Source organism: Cricetulus griseus, chromosome 2, assembly GCF_003668045.3.
Source record: "Cricetulus griseus strain 17A/GY chromosome 2, alternate assembly CriGri-PICRH-1.0, whole genome shotgun sequence".
NCBI classification, from domain to species: domain Eukaryota; kingdom Metazoa; phylum Chordata; class Mammalia; order Rodentia; family Cricetidae; genus Cricetulus; species Cricetulus griseus.
The window spans coordinates 80,163,106-80,183,042 of NC_048595.1; the positions used below are offsets into that span (position 1 = coordinate 80,163,106).

The following is a 19,937-nucleotide window of genomic DNA, read 5'->3' on the forward strand; positions in this document are numbered from 1 at the left end:
AATTGGTGTCAGAGCTCAGTTCCTGACCAGGATTTCTAAGTCCCTCAGTTGCTTTGGGAGATGGAAATCAGCTACATCAAGTATGATGACACAGCATGAAACGAACATTGTTGTAACTTACTAAAGATGTCACCAACACACTTCATTCCAGATGACTTTAATTGACTTATTTAATGTCCTCACAACAAACATTACTTGATGCCCATTTTGCAGTCAGGAGACTGAGGCTAAGCTAGAGGACACAGTATCTTAAGATCACTTCTCTGTTCCCAAGGAGTGATTCAACATTTGTCTGGGTTGATGCCATAGGTTGTACTTGATGAAAGTGGAGCATTCTGCTCTCCCTCACTAGGGGAACTGATTTAGTGAATGACTGACTCCTGTCTGAGAGTTGATAGCTCTAGGGATGGTCTGGAGAACAACCCCCAAATGGTGTCTAACTGAGAAAGAGTTAGAGTGTGCTACTCTAACAAACTGTGACCAGGTCGGCAGCTGAAACAACACATTTATCCTCACAGTGGGGAGGCTTTAACATGAGGTGTTAGGGCAGCTTCCTTCTGGAGGACCCTAGAGGATAATCTGATGGTAGTCTCTTTCTATAGCATTCTTTGGCTTGTGGCCATATTACTCTAGTTCATGTTACTTCTTCCCCTTCTGTACTCAAATAGCCATCTGTTTCCCTCTTATAAGGCTATAAAACGTGATGGCACTTAGGACCCATGCAAATAATATGGGATAACCTTCCTACTTGAAGAATCTAAATTTAGAATGCATGGAGAAATTAGATGAGAAAATTATTCTGCAACTAAATCCCTTTGACAATATATGCAGTGTTAGCCAGCTTGGGCTGTCATATAAGATGCCACTAACTGACTTGAACAAAGTAAGTTTATTTTCTCACAGTTATGGAGGCTATAAGTCCAAGATCAAGGAGACAGCAGGTGTGGAGTTTTATGAGAACCTTCTCCTTGGTGTGTAGATAGCCATATTCTTCCAATGTGACACGTGGTTCTTTCCTCATGTGTATACATTTCTGGGTTCTATATGTCCACATATCTTCCTTGGTTAAAAATATCAGTCTCACATTGGATGAACACCCATGATAATAGCATTGTTTTAATTCAGTTACCTTTTGGAGACCCATTTCTTAGACTCCAGGCTGGTGCTATGAGTAGAACATGAACATACAAGGCTTTTTTGTGTGTTTGTTGCTGGCAGAAGCATTTTTAAAGGGGAGGGTGGGTGTTACAGCACAACTCAGTCCATAATATTGACAAGTTCCAGAAATTTGGACTTCAATATACTGGGTGACTATGATTTAGTGTCACATGGTACTTTTTGATTAAAATGAAATGTAGGAGCAAGAGTGAGAGCAGGGAGACTTGGATCTAGCATTGAAATTCTAACTCTGGAGAAGAGATTGGGAGCAGGTTGAGGAAGGGTAAGGTTAGAAGCAGTGTGACACTGGGTCAAGAAAAGCAGTTCAAAATGAGAGCTGTGAGTGATGAATGCATGCCACAGTCACACTCTGACATGTTATTTCTAAACCAGAAAGCAGCAGAGGATGAAAGAGAAGGCAATTCCTCATATCACGATTAATGTGCCAGAGATCATTACCAGCTGGAAAAGTGATGCCGGGACACTGCTCTTCTTAGGGTAATGTGATTGCAAAGATTCTGGCATTTCTTGGTAATTGAACTAAGCAATTCTACAACAGGAGTTAGCCAACAGTTTCCATGAGACTCCAGATAGTAAACATTTTCAGCTTCGTAGGCCATGTGGGCTCCATCACAGCTGCTCATGTCTGCCAGGAAGTACCAAAGCAGCAAACTAATACAATGTTATAAAAATGCATGAGTACAGCTACGATCTATGACACAGTTGATAAAAATAGATAGGAGCCAGGTTGACTAGAGGGCTATGTAGTTTGTCAACTCCTACTTGGAAACAATGTGGGTTGATAAAAACAATCACCTAAGCCATGCATATAATTATTAATTTAATTACTAGCCTTTGTTTTTTAGAGCTGTTTAATATTTATAGAGAAATAGAGAAGTTAGTATATTGCTCCCCATTTTCTTCTGTTATTATTACATGAACATGGCATATTTGTTAAAATCAATGAGCCAGTATTGATAAATTGTTACTAATGAGAGCTCACAGTTTAATGCTATGCTATACATTTTTGAGTTTTGAAAGAAGCATTATGCCAAGTATCTGTCATTTCAGTGTCACATGGCATGCTTTCTATGCCCCAAATACTCCCCTCCCGATGTCCCACTTATTCTTCCCCCTCTTTCTCTGAACTCATGGCTATGAGCTCTTTGCATAGGCTTTATAGTTTCACTTTTTCAGAACTTTGGTATTTGGAGTTACATCGTCTGAAGCCTTTCCAGACAAGACCCTTTTACTTAGCAAGAGGGCTTTAGGTTCTTGTGTGTCTTTTCATGGCTATAGAAAACACAGTTCCTCTACTTATGAACACAATCTAAAGGATATGTGTAATTTGCTTACTCTGTCATCTATCTAAGAACATCTTGATTGTTTCCAAAATCTGGAAAGGGTGGATAAGGTCCTATGCACAGTGTATGCAGGGTTTTATGTAGACAAGTTTCCTGTGCATCTGATAAGGATACATGGTTACTGAACTGTGTGGTAAGAGTACTTAGCTTAGGAAGAAATAACCGGTCTAACTTCCCAAAGGGGATCCATCATTTTTATGTTCTGACTGACAATAAACTCTTCCTATTTTTCACTTTATTTGGTATTTGTATCTCTATCCAAAGTGCTGGAGATTAAACCTATGGCTTCATATCTGCAATCATTAGCCTACATCCCCAGCATCGTGTGTTTTGAATTTCAGCAGTTGTAATAGCTGTGTAGAGGTGTTTCATTGTTGTTTAATTTGTAATTCCAGAATCACATGTGATTTGATTGCTAATTTTTTATTGTTGTGTGCTTCTATTGTACATTTTGGTTGAATCCTTTACTGGATATATGCTGGCAAATACTCCCAGTCTCTGGCATGCCTTTAGTCAACAGTGATTTCCATGGAACTGGAGTTTTTATTTTAGTTAAGTTTAATTTGTCAGTCTTTATTTGTATGAATCTCCTGCAGAATACATGCCATCAAACCAAAGGTTACCAAAATTTTTTTTCTACAGTAATTTATAGGAGATTAATGGGTTTGATTATTTCTCATTTGGGTCTATATAGTTAATGAAATTTTGTGGAAAATGTAAGGTATTTGTTAAGACTCTTCATTTTCTGTTCTCTTCTTGGGTTTGGTTTTATTTTTGCACCTGAATGTGTAGCTAGTCCTACAGTATTTCTTGAGAACACTGTCCTTTGTCTCTTCCTTTGAATAGACTTTGTAATTTTGTCAAGCTTTCAGTTGACCACATTGTGTGGGTCTGTTTGGCACTTCTGTTCCATAAATCTGTTTACCTAGTATTTTGCCCATAACTCATGGTCTTGACTACTCTAGTTTTCTACATCTTCAAGCTGGCAAACTGGGTAGTAGCCACCCCCTGACTTTATTTTCATCCTTGAGTTGTGCTAGATATTCTGAGTATTTTGCATCTTTCTTAGAATGAATTTGTTACTTCTAGAAAATAGCTTGGGGTTTTGATTTGGATCACACTGAGCCTCTATAGGTTAATTTGAAAAGAACTGACATTTTAATAATATTGAGTATCAGCCTGGAATCACTTAATATTTTTTAAAATCACTAATTTTGCTTATCAACGTTTTATAGATTTGATTATATAGATCTTGTCTGAACTTTGTTAGATTCTCATCTAAGATTTTGTGTGTGGGTTTTTTGGTTTGTTTGTTTTTTGTGTGTGTATGTGTTACTATAGATGGTGTTGTGTATTTTTTTTTAATTTCAAATCCCAGTTGTTCATTGTTGATGTACAGGACAGCAACTGGCTTTCGTATGTGAACCTATATCTTGGAACCATGCTGAAATCACTAAGTACAAGAGACTTTCATTTCAGTTTTTTTTTGATATTTTATTCTTATTTTGTTCCAGTTGGCATGTGTTGGTGTGTATGATTTATATGCATGTATTCATTCATGTTCATAAGTGTATGGGCACAAGAGTGCACACAGACCTGTGCATCTGCATGTGGAGACCCAAAGTTGATGTGCAGAGTCTTTCTTGGTTACTCTCTACCTAATCCATTGAGGCAAGGTCTTCAGCTGAACTCAAACTCCACCAGAGGAACTAAACTATCTAATCAGCTTGCTCCAGGAATCCCATTCTTTGCCTTCAGAGTGATAGAATTATAAGCAGGCCACCATATCTACCTGGCATTTACATGGTGCTAGAGATCTGAATTTAGGTTCTCATACTTGCATAGCAAGCATATTACCTCCCTTGCCCTGATAATTTTCATTGCCTATTATTTGTAAAACCTAAGCCTCATTCCTATTACTAATAATAGTTAATTTTATGAATAAAATAATTTAGAGGGAGCTATATTGAATGTATCATCTCATTGCTTCCAATACTGATATTAGTACTTTGTCTCTTTTACAAATGAAGAAGTGAAGTTTAGTAAGGTGTGTTAACTTGTTTGAAGTTGTAAGAAGCTGAGGTATCCTCTTACCCTGTCCACTCTTAACAGCAAATGAGTAAATATAGTAATAAATCATAGTAACAGTAACCAACAACCAATCAAATATACATATCATTTATATGTATTATTTATGGGAGGCACTCTGTGTGTATGTTACATTTTTATTCAGTTTTTGCTTTCCTGAGACAGAGTCTCACCATAACTCAGGCTGTGGATCTCACTATGTATCTTAGACTGGCCTCTACCTCACAGAAAGTCTCCTGTCTCAGCACAAAACCTACAGGAATGAGCTACCATGTCCACCTTAATTATCACTCTGACTCATTTTTTTCTGAGACAGGGTTTCTCTGTGTAGCTTTGGAGCCTATTCTGGCACTCGCTCTGGAGACCAGGCTAGCCTCGAACTCACAGAGATCCGCCTGCCTCTGCCTCCTGAGTGCTGGAATTAAAGGCATGCTCCTCCAATGTCTGGCCCACTTTGACTCTTTGTAACTGACGTTATATATCAGGTGATTTTTGGAACTAGAGAGATGGCTCAGCAGTTTAGAGCACTGGCTGCTTTTCCAGAGGACTTGGGTTTGATTCCCAGTTCCCACATGGCAACGTAAAACCATCTCTAACTCCAATTCCAGGGGAGTTGATGTCCTCTTCTGGCCTCTATGAATACCAGGCATGAATATGGTGTATAGACAAAGATTCAGGCAAAACATCAATATACATAAAACAATAAAAAATTAAAAATATGTGCTTTTATGATATATTTCACAAATGCAATAGCTGAGGGTCCTGCTTTAACAGGGCCATATACTTAGGAAGAAGTACAGCTAAACATCTCATCTCACACATAAAGTTATTACAAACTGATGGTCAGTGTCTACCTGATTGTATACAACAGGATTACCAGTAGTTAACAGGCTGGGAAGCTAGAAAGAGGGACTCCAAAACTGGATTCAATGACATAGTGATACCAAATTTGAAAATATAAAAATCGCATTCATTAATTGAATGTTTGTTTTCCTGGGTTCTCTGTGGATGACTTGACATCCCTTGGTTTTAAGGAGCACTTAAAAACAATCCCCAGCTGTCCTCTAATGATATGCACACTTCACCTCAGTTATAAAACAGACAGTCTAATATCCGTATGAGCTGGGTTCTGGATTTGGCTGCAACTGATGTCTGTTCAAAAACAAGGGCTATGAGACATGGTGGGATCCTCATTAGCACAGTGCTACAGAAAGCACAAGCAAATCATGCTGTTTTTCTACTGTCTTTGGGTGTTTTCCTTCTCTGTTGCTAATGACTAATAAGAAAGGGAGGAAGAGAAGAGAGTGCATGGGAACAAGAAAGCGGCTGCTATTAGATTTCCTTCTACTACAGTGGGTGTCTCATTTTGCTAAGCTCATTAGAGGTGACTGTATGGAAAGACCCCCAAGGTGCCCCAGGGAGAATGGGAAAGACAGAAGGGAAATGAAACTTACAGAGGTTTGACCCCAGCCACAAATTCACACCAGAACCAGCTGTCTCTACATCGTCTGTTCAGATGACAAAGTTCCACCTCCTATTTGATTTAAATGTTAACATAAAAAGAAAAATCATTTCTTTTTCTAGCTATTTCTTGAATTTGCATTATGAATGAACTGATAGACACAATGTGGTTAGTTAAAATTATGGCCTTGGTTTTCCTCCTGCTTATCTGTTGCTTTAAGTTAAGAGTTTTGAAACATCTCTTACACTTACTTAATTTGTAGTTTGTCTATAAGAAGTTCAATGAAACTACAAACTCTTTGAGTATTTTCTATGGGCTGAATGTGTTTTCAGGAGTTGGATAAACAGAGTAAGGGTATTCTCTCCTCCTAAAGTCAGGAAAATAGTAACACCTGCAACGATGTCAGTGCAAGATGCTGAGGGTAGGTGTTTTGGCACTGTGAGTATTGTCTTTGGCATTCAAGGCTCTTCAGGAGGTTATAGGCATGGTATGTAATTTGGGAAGAATCTTATATACCAGAAAAAGAAGAACCTCTAATCCATAGCTATATGCCCTGTGTTCTTATTATCACTCTGTTATGTGCCTGTCTATGCTGTCTGAGCTAGAATAGAAGAAAAGGGGGTTGATGTCCATTTAAGCTCTAAAATTTTTACTCTTCTTATTCCTAACCACAAGCCTTTGGAGTATGCTAAATTAAAATCTGGAGTGGTACATTCTGAGCAGCAATAACCACCATTTATTGGGAGCCTACTCTTCTTGGGCATTATGCTGTGCTGCCTGTTTTATGGGCTCTTTTCATCATTACAGCAAGTATGTGAGCCTGGAATGATTAGTATCCATTTTTTTCTGATGAGAAAACAGAAACCCAGGTTAAAAGTTCAACATTCTGTCTAGCCAAAGCCACACAAGGGATGTGAGACAGAAGCAGGATACACAGACAGTATCTGACTACAAATAGTGTTTTTAAAAATGTGAGAGACTTTATGGGGGTAGCTTCTGACATTACCAAGAGACACAATCTCACAGCAAGCTCCCTGATCTTATGGTTCTTTCAATCTTTTCTGCCCTTGCTTCCACAATTTTCCCTGAATCTTGGATGCAGGAGTGTTTATAGATATACCTATATATCTACAAAATTGATCCATAAATCCATAAAACTATAAAATCTATATTAAGGGCTGCCTAAACATGAATTGAACAGGGATGATACCAATAGACACATCAGAGTGGATAGTTGAAAACCCACAAGACCCCAACCCTGTACACAAAGAATTACAAACAACTAAGAAATACTGAGAATGAGAGACATGGTCTTCTCCAAGGAAGAGCACACCAATTGGTTATCCAGTGCCAAACAGTCAATCCTGAAAGCATACATACAATTAATATTATACATATATAAAAACATGCATGAACAGAGAAACCATGGATTTGAGAAGGAGCAAGGAGGAGTATATGGGAGGAAAGAGAAGGGAGAAATGATTAATTATATTATAATCTCAAACATAAAACAAAAATGTGAGAGAGTTATGGGTATGTAGCTCAGCTGCTGTGAGCTTGCCTACCTTGTAAGAAGCTCTGTGTTAGAGCCTCAGCACAGCATAAAAGTCATGATGGTCACATATGCTTGTAATCCAGATATGGGGGCAGAAAAAGCAGAAGTTCCAGGTCATCCTTGGCTACATAACAGATTCAAGTTCACTCTAAGCTATAAAAAAGTAAAATGGTATAATAGAAGATAGTGCCCATGAGAACAGGGCTCCCTATCATGAATTTGTGGCAGCCTTCTCTTTACCTTCTATGTCAGAACTGTTTAAGGACATTTGTGTTAGTCAGAAATTTCTTTAATGCTGAAAATCCTCCCCAGAGATGGGGATTCTGTTGCTTCAGACCATACCGTGTTTGTGTGACAAGGTTTCACATAGCTGGTATAACTAGGATGACTGACCAGAGCAGGACTAAGGACATTGAGAAACACTGATGACATGGAGAAGGACAAGAAGTCAGTTGCCTCAGGCCTTGGTTTCAATTCACTTCAAAGGCTTCTGAGCATTGGTAATGCATGAGTTTTTTATGCTATAGCCCATGCAGCAATATGAATGGAGCTCCAGGCCTTGCCCATGGGAATAATATAGTGAAATGTTGGGTAGAAGGTTCCTGGGAAGAGAAAATTCCATGAGAAACAGAATATGAAGTTCCTAGCTGGACTTGAGAAACTTTTGATAGGTAAACACAGAGTTTCATTGGCTATGATACAGATAATTAGCTAGGGGAACTATTGCAGGTCTAGACTGGAGTCAACAAGCTCTACTAGAGGCACCTTTCCCTTAAACCAAGGAATCTTTCCTTCAGAGTCTGCACAGAAGTGCAAGGAGGCAGTTTTAGTTCTAAATATCTGTTTGACTGCATCTGGGCTATCATCAGAACAGCCCTAATTTTCTTCTGTGATTCTTATTTACAACATCTAATAAATACAGATAATGTTAGCACTTTGTTAGAAAAACACAGATACTGGATCTAGCAATGTTGCTCTCTCCTGACCTCCAACTCTAAAGTTGCATGTCAACATATAAGGCTCTTTAACTCCTTCCTGAGAACTAGAGAGAAGAGTCTGAAAAGATGATCCAAGGGACACAGTGAGAGCAGCTCATTGTGTTCCCAATGTTAGGACAGGACATGGAATCCCCATGCTGACACACACAGGCAAAGAAATGGAGGGCAAAGTGGCTGAGGAAAAGATAATGTTTCTTTAGCCTGCAATTTCTTTCAATTTTAGGGATCGCAATTACCAAGGCAAGAGTTAGGAATGGCCATGCTTAGAATGCATAAATGAGTTCAGTGCCACAGGTTCTTTTGTATCTAGAGAGCAGAGGCACAGGCAATATGTAACCCAGCTTAACTCTCCATGGGTGTGTACAACTGTATATGAGAGAAAGCAGGGCTGGCGACAGGAGGAAAGGTGGTGATAAGTAGGTAGGGAGTAGAATGAATGACCTTGATTCCATCAGAGGTAACATTAGGAGGGTAACTTCACCTCTCACAGTCCCAGCCTCCTCACCACCACCTTGGAGATAATAGCACTCATTGCACAAGATTGTCTAGCATGTTGGGAACAGATCTTGCAGATCACCTAACACATGGTATGCATTCAATAAAGGGCATTCCCGTTATTGATGTCAGCATCCATATGGGATATTCAACCAGCACTGGTATTTTCAACAAGCCAACCTTTACTTTTCATTTATGAGCAAAATTAAATATTCACCAGCATATTTTTGCATAGTTTTTAAGAACACAGAGTTACACTATTCAAATCCTAGTTTTTTAAGCTTATGGTATTTAACCTCACTATGTCTCATTCTTCTCTCCCCCCCAACACACCACTCAGTTATTGTACATGTAAACTAAAACAATAGGTGCATAACCCTTAGAATTATGACTAGAATATTATAAATAATCAATAGATACTAGTTTTTAAAATGAGACATGGGAGCCAGCAAAATGGCTCGGCTGGTTAAGGCACCCGAAGACTCCCAAGTTCTATTCCAGGATCTACATGGGGGAAGGAGAGAACTAACTTCTACGAGTTATTCTCTGACATGCAAATTCATCACAAAATATATATAATTATAAAGAGTTTTAAAATGAGACTTGGTATTATGTTAGGTATTTCTTAGCTATGAAGGAGAAAGAAACAAAGAAAAAGAGATGGAGTAAAGGAGAGAGAGATAGGAGAAGGGTGAAATAGATAGAGACAAAGATTAATAAGGCAATAACCCAATCCACTGGAGAGAGATTGATATACCACAGCTGATTTCTTTATTCCTCCATTGAGTAACCACTTACTGAGCCCCCTGTGCACGCATCGACAACTACTTTAGCTTTGGATGCTTAGCAGTTTATAAGCAGATGTACATGGCTCTTGCCTTCAGTCACTCATGGTTCAGTGAGGGGCACAGGCAATGACCAGGAACAATAAAATAGTGTAAAAATACTAGCATTGGTCTCAAATTAGGACTGTGAAAAGACAGAGAATTCAGAGAGGAGACATGGTGACAATGTCCTTGTGGATGATGGGGTGAGAAGGAATCTTTGAACTCTTTCCAGTATGTCTATTTCCTTATCCTTGGAAGCTATGATTATCTTACATGGCAAAGTGGGCATCCAGCACATGAGCAGATTTAGAGAGCTTATTCACATGATCCATTTGGACCCAGGGAAATCAGAAGAGTCCTTAAGCTAGAAGAAATCCGAGGATAAAATCAGAATTCTGAAGTGAAGAGGACTACATTTGGAGACAAGGAAGAAAGCCAAGGCATGTGGGAGGAGCTGGAGATCAAGAGATAATAATCTGGGAAGAGTGTAGCCTGCTAATATCTTTGTTTTAGATAATCCATGACAGAATTTTGACCTAAAGGTCTCCTAAAACAGTAATTTTGTGCTGTTGTAAGATGGTCAATATAAGGTGATTTGTCATGATTGGCTAGAACATGAGTACATGAATACATGCATCCAAAATTTATGAGTTAGAAACGTTTTTAATACTTGTACATTGTGTGTGTGTGTGTGTGTGTGTGTGTGTGTGTGTGTGTGTGTGTGTGTGTGCGAGCATGCATAAAAGTCAGAGGAGTAGTTGGGAGTCATTTTCTTCCACTTGACTACATGTTTCACAGGGGTCAAACTCAGGTCATCAGACTTAGTGGCCACTACCTTTACCTGCTGAACCATATCACTGGCTCCAGGAGGATAATCATTGTAGGAAACCACTCTGGCTGCTTGATAGTTAACAAATTGGAGGGGACATGGCTGGATGCAGATAGCATCGTTAACAAGCTGTTCCTGTAGTCCTGTGGGATGGGATGGTGGCCTCAATCAGAGCATATGGCTATGAAATGTTGGCTCTGTGTCAGACCCTGAAGTCAACCTATGGAAAAGGGATTTGAGAGGAACCAACCAAATCTGTGATCTGAGCCAGGAGACAGATGTGCAGAAAACAGTTATAGTTGGCTAAGTGTAAGGGTTTTGACATAAGGTCCAGAACCACATGTTATGAAAACACGAAGACATTACTTCCAAACAAGAGCCCTAGGACAGTGCCCTGGAGGAGAGGCTATTTTGAGTTTTATCTGAGGAGCTCTCAGGAAGACTCAGTGGAGGTCCCTGCATACTTCAAGCCTCTTTGTTCTAATCTCAGCCTCCTCCAGCCTCCTTGCCTCCATGAGATCAAGAGATCTTAACAGCTTCATCTCATTTTCCCTCTGGGTCAGAATTCAGGGAAGGGTGTCATCTAGCTTTGACTCTCATGAAAGTACTTGTTGTCTTACTCACTGAAGGGGCTTACAAATCCCACACAAATGCCCTGACTCCAGAGAAGAAAACCTTATCATCACTGTTCACCAAAAATTTCCACCAACCTTGATGGCATTTTAGACATTTTGCTCATTACCCTTGTTTTTCATGTGCATATGTGAAGTGCTTCATGTCCCACAGGCCAAATGGGGGTTTCTGGGACATCCCCAGTTGACCTCAGACTTCTTGGTCTTCCTCTACAGTAGTTCCTTGAAACACTAGTGGCAGAAAGAAGGGCTATATCCTTATCATGTCTGGAGTAACTCCCTTGAGGTTACTACCTGCCTATCTATATGTTCAAATAAGACCCAAAGATGTGAGTTGGCCAGGCCTGGTTTTTGATATTAAAAAAGGAGTGCTTCCTCTCTGAGCTGTCTGGCTTGAGACACTATAAAGTCGACTTTGAGATGCAAAGCTGAGTAGGAAGTCCCTCCTTTTCTGGGTGGTATCCATTCTTCTACCAAGAGGATGGATGACACTGATTTAGTATGTGTTACGCCAGAGTAATATGATCTCCAGTGAGGGGTAAAAGGCTCTGTTTTAACGTTTTCAAAAATGTTATCTTGTGAACACACACATGCATATATAGGAAAGCACTTTTTACATTTTACCTCATGGCTGTAAGTAGAGGGTACAGAATGGCTTTATTGTATCCCCAGTGCCTCACATATTGAAATAGAAAACAATGGGTGAACTGATGAATACATGAACAGTTGAATGAAGGGATGACTAGATTGAGGGCTTGACCTAAAGCTTGAACTGAGGTCCAATATTAAAGAGTGACTTCATAGGGAAACTAAAAGTGGTGGCATACACCTGTAATCCCATTACATGGGCAGCTGATTTGCAAGTTCAATGCTAACCTGAACTCCATAGGGGATATGTCATAGTGAATCCTATCATCCTGACCCCTCAAGTACTAGATAGAGCATGACAGAGCCACTTCTAACTCTTCCCTGGATATGGTGAAGCTTCAGGATAAAAGTGGCTAAGCCATTGTTAATAACCATTTAATCTCCAGATTTATAGGTCCCTAATGGACAGAAATGCTACAGCTTGCATCAACCCCACCCTGAGTTCTCTCAATTCCAAAGAGGAGGAATGGTTTCTTCAAACCCTCCCTCCAGGCTGTGGCCGAGCCAAGAAAGGAACAGATGTGGTCACTTCACACTAACTGAGGACCCCACATCTCAGTCAAAGCTAGATGTTCTCATCAGCCTTAGGAAGTTTGATGGGACCCTGTCAGAAGAGTATAATCAGTCTAGGAATAGTCAGAAAAGACAGTGAGTCCCATCCCTGAAACTGAAAATTCCAGGCCAGCTTTCTCAAGAAAAAAAAAAAAAAAAAAACACTGCAGACAGCACTGGCTGACTCTAGGGTGATTCACCTCCTCAAATACCTCTATTTAAATGCTAATTTCCACAGAACTGAGGGGTGATGATTCTGGCATGCTAGTCCTTGTGTATTAATGTACCCAAAATACTCACAAATACTCTTAAAGGAGGAAGTAGGCAGGAAGTGAAGCAAGGCCTGTGGAAGGAAGGATGGGGAGAATTTGTGTAGGAGGCCAGTTCCCCCTGCTTGTCCTTCCTGTTAGCATGACTGCTCAAATGGAAGCGAGACATTTGGAGAAGCTTTGTAGAATTTGTGTCACCTAGAGATGATGGGCAGGTGACAATGGAGGATAAGGAGGCCTTCCCTCACCTCTATACATGGGTCAGCTGCTGCTCTGTGGTATATAATATGAACTAGCTTGTGGTCAATCTGTGTCTAAAAACCCTTGAAGATGTGCAAAACCTAATGCAGGGTTTGAGAAAAACAGACAAACAGAATTAGCATTCATTAAAGATAAGACCTTCCACCTTCTGGAAGCTAAACTCATTACCTACATCTTGCTAAGGCTTGTGGAACTTAAGTGAATCCTCCTAGACAGAATTTGCATATGTGGATCTTGCCACAAACAAGATAGATACAGGAGAGAAAGGGATGGGAAGGGTTTCTTTTAACTTGGAGATGTTAGACTGACTACTGTTATGAAGAAGTGATTTTTGAACTCCTCCTCCCCATTAACCCTCTGCATGAATGCATGCTTGAGGCCTGAAGAATCCTGTTTAGAGAAGTCATGTTTTCCTTCCTGGCTCCCTCATTTCATCATTCCTCTGTCTAATCTCCTGGGGAGCCACAGTGTCTATACTGTTGATTCAGAATACTTCTCACTTCAAAGGGAATAAGAAATACATTATTCCTAAATCAAATAGGAGTGATCATGGCATGAGAACATGAATTGAGGGTATCCCGAATAACATATTCCAACATAGAGATGATCTCATGAAGTTTTTGTACTTCTAAAGCAAAAGATCATAAATCAAGGCATTTATTCAAATGCTTTGGTGGAAACATCATGCAGGCAGGCTACAATAACATGGAGGGAATTTCTGCTGTAGTATTCAAAGTTAGTACTCTGCATATGCTGCTGTAGCCTCAGATCTGATGAGGCTCTTAGCTTTTGGATTGGTGAAAGCCAATAACCAACTTAGTTAATGTATTGCAGCCGGTTTGACCTGATAGTCACCAAAACATTAGATAAGACACAAGTGGGCAATGAATTGCTCTTGAAGTGAATAAAAATAGCCCAATACAATTGAGCTCTATGTCCTAACATCCAGACTCTCCACAAATCATGAAGTTCTAACCATTTAATCAGCCTAACAAAGTATTTGGAATCATTTTATAGAAAAACTAGACTCAACTTTAACAAGCCTCTGGTTAGGAATCATCCTGGAGTTAGAGCAAAATAGAGAAACAGCTATCCAAAGTTAGTACTGTGCATATGCTGCCATCTTTTGTTTGCCCATCATGCTGTCAATAATTACTCACCAAGCATCTATACTCATCCCTACTCAGTCTTACAGTTTGGCCCTCAAGGGTCCTCAGTGCATTGCTTAGGGCCACAAAGAGCCTGAGTCCAGTGAGAAACATGGGTCTTGAATGAGTGGATCTGTGGTTACAAACCGTAAAGCTCTTTTTGGAAGAAATGAGCAAGGTCCCACAGGTGGGTGACAGATTTAATCTGAGGCACTATCCTAAAAGCAGTGACCTATTGTGTGGTCTGAGTAGTGAACAGGAATAGCCCAGGTGCAGAGAAAAAGACCATCCTTCCAGAAAGAGGACACATCCAACTGGGGACTGTAGATTGGGGCCCTGTCTCAGGAGAGGACAGTGAGTGCAGCCTGGCAATGGCAGTCCCAAGTGAGCAGCAGGAGTCTGCAGGGGCAGGGTTGTGTGGGAGCCTCTAGACTATAACACTGTATCCTTATTCTTTCTTGGTCTTCTCCAGTGAAGGAGTATCTGGTGCTCACCTTCTGCTGTTGCCTTGGCTCAACTTGTGCTGAATTCATGCTGATTTGCAGAGTGAATGATACCCACTCAATGTCAGTGTTCCCAGGTCATACTATGAAAGTTGCTGAGTTATCTCCATATAATATCATTGAGATTTAAGTTTCACATGGATGTAGTTTGGAGACATTTGTCTTAACAGTGACCCTGTTACAAACTTGAAATAACAATATTTACTTAACACGATCTGTTCACATGCACACACGCTGCCCAACACAAACCCACATGCATGAAAAAATACTCTGTAGTGGGTGTGCTCATGAGTGCTTCCTGTGATTTAGTCCATGGTCAAGAAAGCAGACCACATCCTGGCTGTGAGTACTCAGCCCTGAATGTGAGTACTCAGTTGAGCACAAACTCACTGAGCACAGGCTACAGCCAGAGGGGTTTGCATGAGCTGCCACTACTGGAATTCCCAACTTTGGACCTCATTCAGACAAGTTTCTTAACTTTTCTGAGTGCCTATTTCATCATCTATAAAATGGGATTTATGGTGACAGGGTTTTTGTAAAGCTTAAAGCTAAAACAACACACACACACACACACACACACACACACACACACACACACACACACACACACACACGGGGGTGGGGTGGGGGTGAGGGGAGACTTAGAGAGAAAAATCACAAGACAGAAGGAACAGAATTGGTTTTGATTGTCATATGTTGAGCCAGCACATGCCACCTCTAGGTCTTTTCCTCAGCATGGGACTTTCTAGTTCTCTCTGCTTTCACCTGAGGGGTTTTTTGTTCTGCTAAGGAGAACTTTCCCTGGGCTGTTTCTTCCCCCAGTCTTCATTTTGCCTCTTCCAAGAGCAGACTGATGTGAAGGCCCTGGGCGCCCTCTGCTGGCGGAGGTGCTGCAGGACTGTGGTCATTGCCCAGCCAGCCATCTAGAAAAGATGTAGTGGTTGTCCTGTTGCTTCATCCTTGCCTGTGTACCTCCCTCTCAGCTTTATGTGACAATGCAACTCCCTCTCTCCTCCCTCTCCTCCCACATGAGCTTCGTCGAGTTACTCTCTGCAGATCCTTTTCTGGAAACTCAGAGAGAAATATGCAAGAAGAGGCACCTTAGGCCATGTTTCCTGCCACTTGGAGTTACCCACATACATCTTTCAATTGTCCATTGATGTCAGATGTCCCTAAGATCCTAGGACTGACTTGTCCAGAAAGCATAGGCATTAGAGTAGGAGTATGAGGGGCACTAATGGGTGTGACTTCCTTCCACAGTTTTAAAAAACATACACAGAAGTTGATGGATATAGAGAAAACCCCCCACCCTAAGCTGGTAAAGAAGATCTCCCTTCATGGCCTGGTTACCAAATGTGCTCAGACTGAACATCCCTGGAGGGCACTTCACATCTGGTAGAGCCAGCCACCTTCTTCCTGTTGTTCACTTAGAATAACGTGATTGTGCTCACCTCATGGTGAGGACTGCTGAGGTCCCAGTGAGAACAGAGCCCCTGTAAAGTCAGATTGCAAGATGTCATACCCCTTCTCTCAGCTGTGGCCTGCTTGGGCTCTGGGAACTCATAGGCATTGAGGCCCTTATGAGAAGACTTTAGTCTGTGTATCTTGGGGCAGGACTTTCAACAATCACATTTACTGAGATGAGAATTATGGACTCTGGGACCAGACTACCAAGACCTCACACTTACCCAATTGCATGGCCTTGACTTGTAAAGGTTCTTTTAAATTAACGTTTTCATCTCTACGCTGGATATTTTAACATTACCTACTTCATACAGGTAGGTGAAGCACTTACCACAATACCTGACATACAGTAAGTGCTAAATAAAGTCATTTCCACTCTTCCACTACAGCAGGCTGGGAAATGTCTATGAGCCTCACTTTATAGATGAGAAAACTGAGGACTATGAGCTTTGCCCCTGATTACTCACATAGGATGTCATGTGGGGAGACCCGGAGCCCAGGGCTCAGGGCCATCAATATCTCATGAAAATTAATTTCTCCTACCTATAAAGCAAGTGCTTGTCGGTCACATGAGCAAGGAGTTCTTACAGTGCAACCAGAATGCCTGACAATAAGCTCACCAGCTGTACAGTTTGGCCAATGTCTATCTTCCTCACCAGATTGGAAAGACTAGGGAACAAAGGGCAAAGTCAGTCTTTCTGTCCATACTACTCAACCCAGGGCTCTGTAACCAGGGTTTGGTAGTTGCTGATTGCAGCCTGGAGCACCCTTCCATTTTACTGCACATCTGAGGATCTGTAGCCCAGCAACCACCTCACTGGTCTTACCATGTGTGTAGTATTTCCACTGCCTGGAACACTGTCTTCTCTCTTCCCAGTGCGGTTCCAGGCTCCCAACTCTGTAGACTATGTGGCTCCACTGATTGACATGGGGCAAACACAAAATACTGTGCTACATAGCAAGAGTAGCTCAGAAGCTCATCATAGTGTACATGTAGCCCCTGAACAGAAGCCCACAGTCTGCTAGACTTGGCTTTAAATTCTAGTCTTGTAAGCTTATCTGTGATTTACACATAATACTAGCTCAATATTAAATATTAAGGCATATGTAAAGTACTCTGCTAGAGCCTAACAACTTAAGGATGCAATGAATAACAGAGATGGCAATGAGAGTGATGGGGAAGATGATGGTGATGTGGAGATGTTGAAGGTGGTGATAACATCACCTTTAGACCCAGCCCTAGGGAACATTTTCACTAAACAAATGGATTGGTGACAGACTTTGAAAGTGTCTAGGGAATGATGTGGGCATATGCAGTGAAGACCATAAGGTAACCCAGCTTAAAGTTTCTCAGCTGCTTCTGAAGTGTCTGAAGTCCAGGCTTCAAAGGTATTGGTTTGGCATCCTGTATTTTTGGTTTTGTCTCTGATTTTCATTTCAAGGATGCCAGTGCCAGATGGCAAAGTGAAGGCATATGCCTCCTCCTGCTTTTGTTATTTCCCTCCCTCCCTTCCTCCCATCCAGATTATAACTGTTGTGGCTACCTTTGAGGGTTTCTGACCATGAAGTGATCTCACAAGTAAGGTTAAATAGGGAAATGCCCTTGGTACCCTGCTCGCCAACTGACTGCTACGTTTTCTACTTGCACACTCCTTGTATACTCCTTGTATAAACAAGCTTTCCATCTCTCATGGCTGACTGTTCCATTTTTAGTCCATTCTACTGTACAGAATAATGAGCTCTGTGTCCTTTTTATGCACTCTCTGCCACCACTGTCCTCTTAAACAATGTCTATGAAGGATTCAGTTTTCTAGGATCACATGGGTTTTGTCTTGTGATCCGTTGCATGCATGCCTCTTCTCTATGAAGTTAGATCAGGGCAAAGAGCACAACTCTGAGAGTAAAGAGACCCGGGTTTGTGTCCAGTCTATTGGTTGTTGCTAAGCAAGACATTCTGTTTCTCTGGGCCTCAGTTTTCCCCATTTGTCTGAGCCACCGTATTTCTAGAGTTCCTTCTACCTTAACACACATGCTGACCTTTCTTTAGCTTAGCCTTGCTCCCTAGTTCAAACACTTTGTGCTATGCTCAGTTCCCTCACATCCAGCTTTACCCATGCCATTGCTTATGCAAAGGGATAGTTAACAGCCAGATATATAGTTTGTAGAGCCTCAGAGGATGTGTTAAACAATTGGCAGCTTGATCCCATTAAGTGTTTACAGCAGCCCTGAGATCTAAGGTTCATTTATAGAAAGAGAAAGTTGGTTACAAGAGAAACAGTAAGTAACTAGTCCAGTCCGTGGGTGCACCAGACTTTGATGCCCAACCTGCTTGCAACCCTCACCCTGTGCTCAGTGCTATGCTCTCAGAGCTGGGATTCAGGAGGCATCTCAGCAAAGCCACCCAGCCTGTTCCAACCACATAAGCTTCCTGCCTCCTTGCCCCACAATTATGATGTTCCCTTCCTCTGCTCTGTAATCTTTTTACTCTGCCCCACAGGGAGAACAACTTCATCAAGGACTTTCCCCAGCTGGCAGATGGGCTGTTGGTGATCCCGCTACCTGTGGAAGAGCAGTGCCGAGGGGTTCTGTCTGAGCCCCTCCCAGACCTTCAGCTGCTGACTGGTAAGACACAGCTGTCAGGTCTCTGCAGACTCACTGACCATGGCCATATCAGCTGTGTGAGCTACAAGAACATGTTAGGATTCCTCCTTCAAGAAGGGAAGTCTGAGAGTGAGGCTTTGCCTTGTCTTGGGCTCCTTCCAGGAGCCCATGTAGAATGGGGGCCTTAAAGAGACCCCAGTTTCTTAACCAGGACCTTCTTCTTGAGAGGCATTTCCATGAGAACAAGAACAATGTTCCAGCCTTCCCCAGTGAGGTTTTGCCTGGGTCCGAGTATCAAACTACTTTTCATTAAAGTGACATTTTTTCTAATATTTCAATGCTTCCAGTATTCTGTTTTCTTTGTTCACTTAAAAAATCTTTCTAGAATTAAATTGGTGGATTCTTGAATCCAGATTTTCTCTACTTGGAGGCAATTTGAGTGTTGTGTTTCCTTGGGCAGCTTCCATTTTTGCAAGATAGATATAACCATTATTTTTTCAAAATTATGGTAAGAAATAAAGATCATGTGTATAAGAGGTTTGGTTTACTATGGTTCTCCAGAAATTTCTCAGATTATTTTAACTATATGTATTGGTTCAGGGACATTTGAAAGTTTCGTAATAAAGAAAATTTCCTAATAAATGAATTGCTACAATTCAAGGGATTTTTTTTTTAACTACCAGAGGCTGGCATAGTAACTTAGTAGTGAGAAAGCACTGGCTGCTCTTGCAGATGACCCAGGTTTGCTTTCCAGCACCTTACATAACGATTCACAACCATCTTTAACTCTAGTTTCAGGGGACCCAACATTCTCTTACAGCATTCACAGGCACTGCACACACACATGGTGCACAGACATACATGCAGGCAAAATATCCACACATATAAAATAAAAATAAATCTTTTAAAATAGAATTACCGAGACAAATGAATCTATGATGGTGACTAAAGTGTGAACTAGGGGGTAGTTTCATGATCAAGAATGAAGAGAAAGCACTCGGGTTAGGAAATTGTAAAGATCCAACTGAATGCTGAGATCCAATCAGGAATCTGGAGGACAACTACAAATAACACAGCCATGGC

The 19,937-nt window shown here is 41.1% G+C and overlaps 1 protein-coding gene across 1 annotated transcript in view; it reads left to right on the forward strand.

Annotated features, from left to right (window-relative positions):
- LOC100750695 (astrotactin-2) overlaps positions 1-19,937 on the forward strand; it is a 933,092-nt gene that overhangs the window by 654,099 nt on the left and 259,056 nt on the right. The window contains 1 exon segment of the mRNA XM_027400261.2: positions 18,751-18,875. Within this exon segment, the coding sequence (XP_027256062.2) occupies positions 18,751-18,875 (125 nt within the window).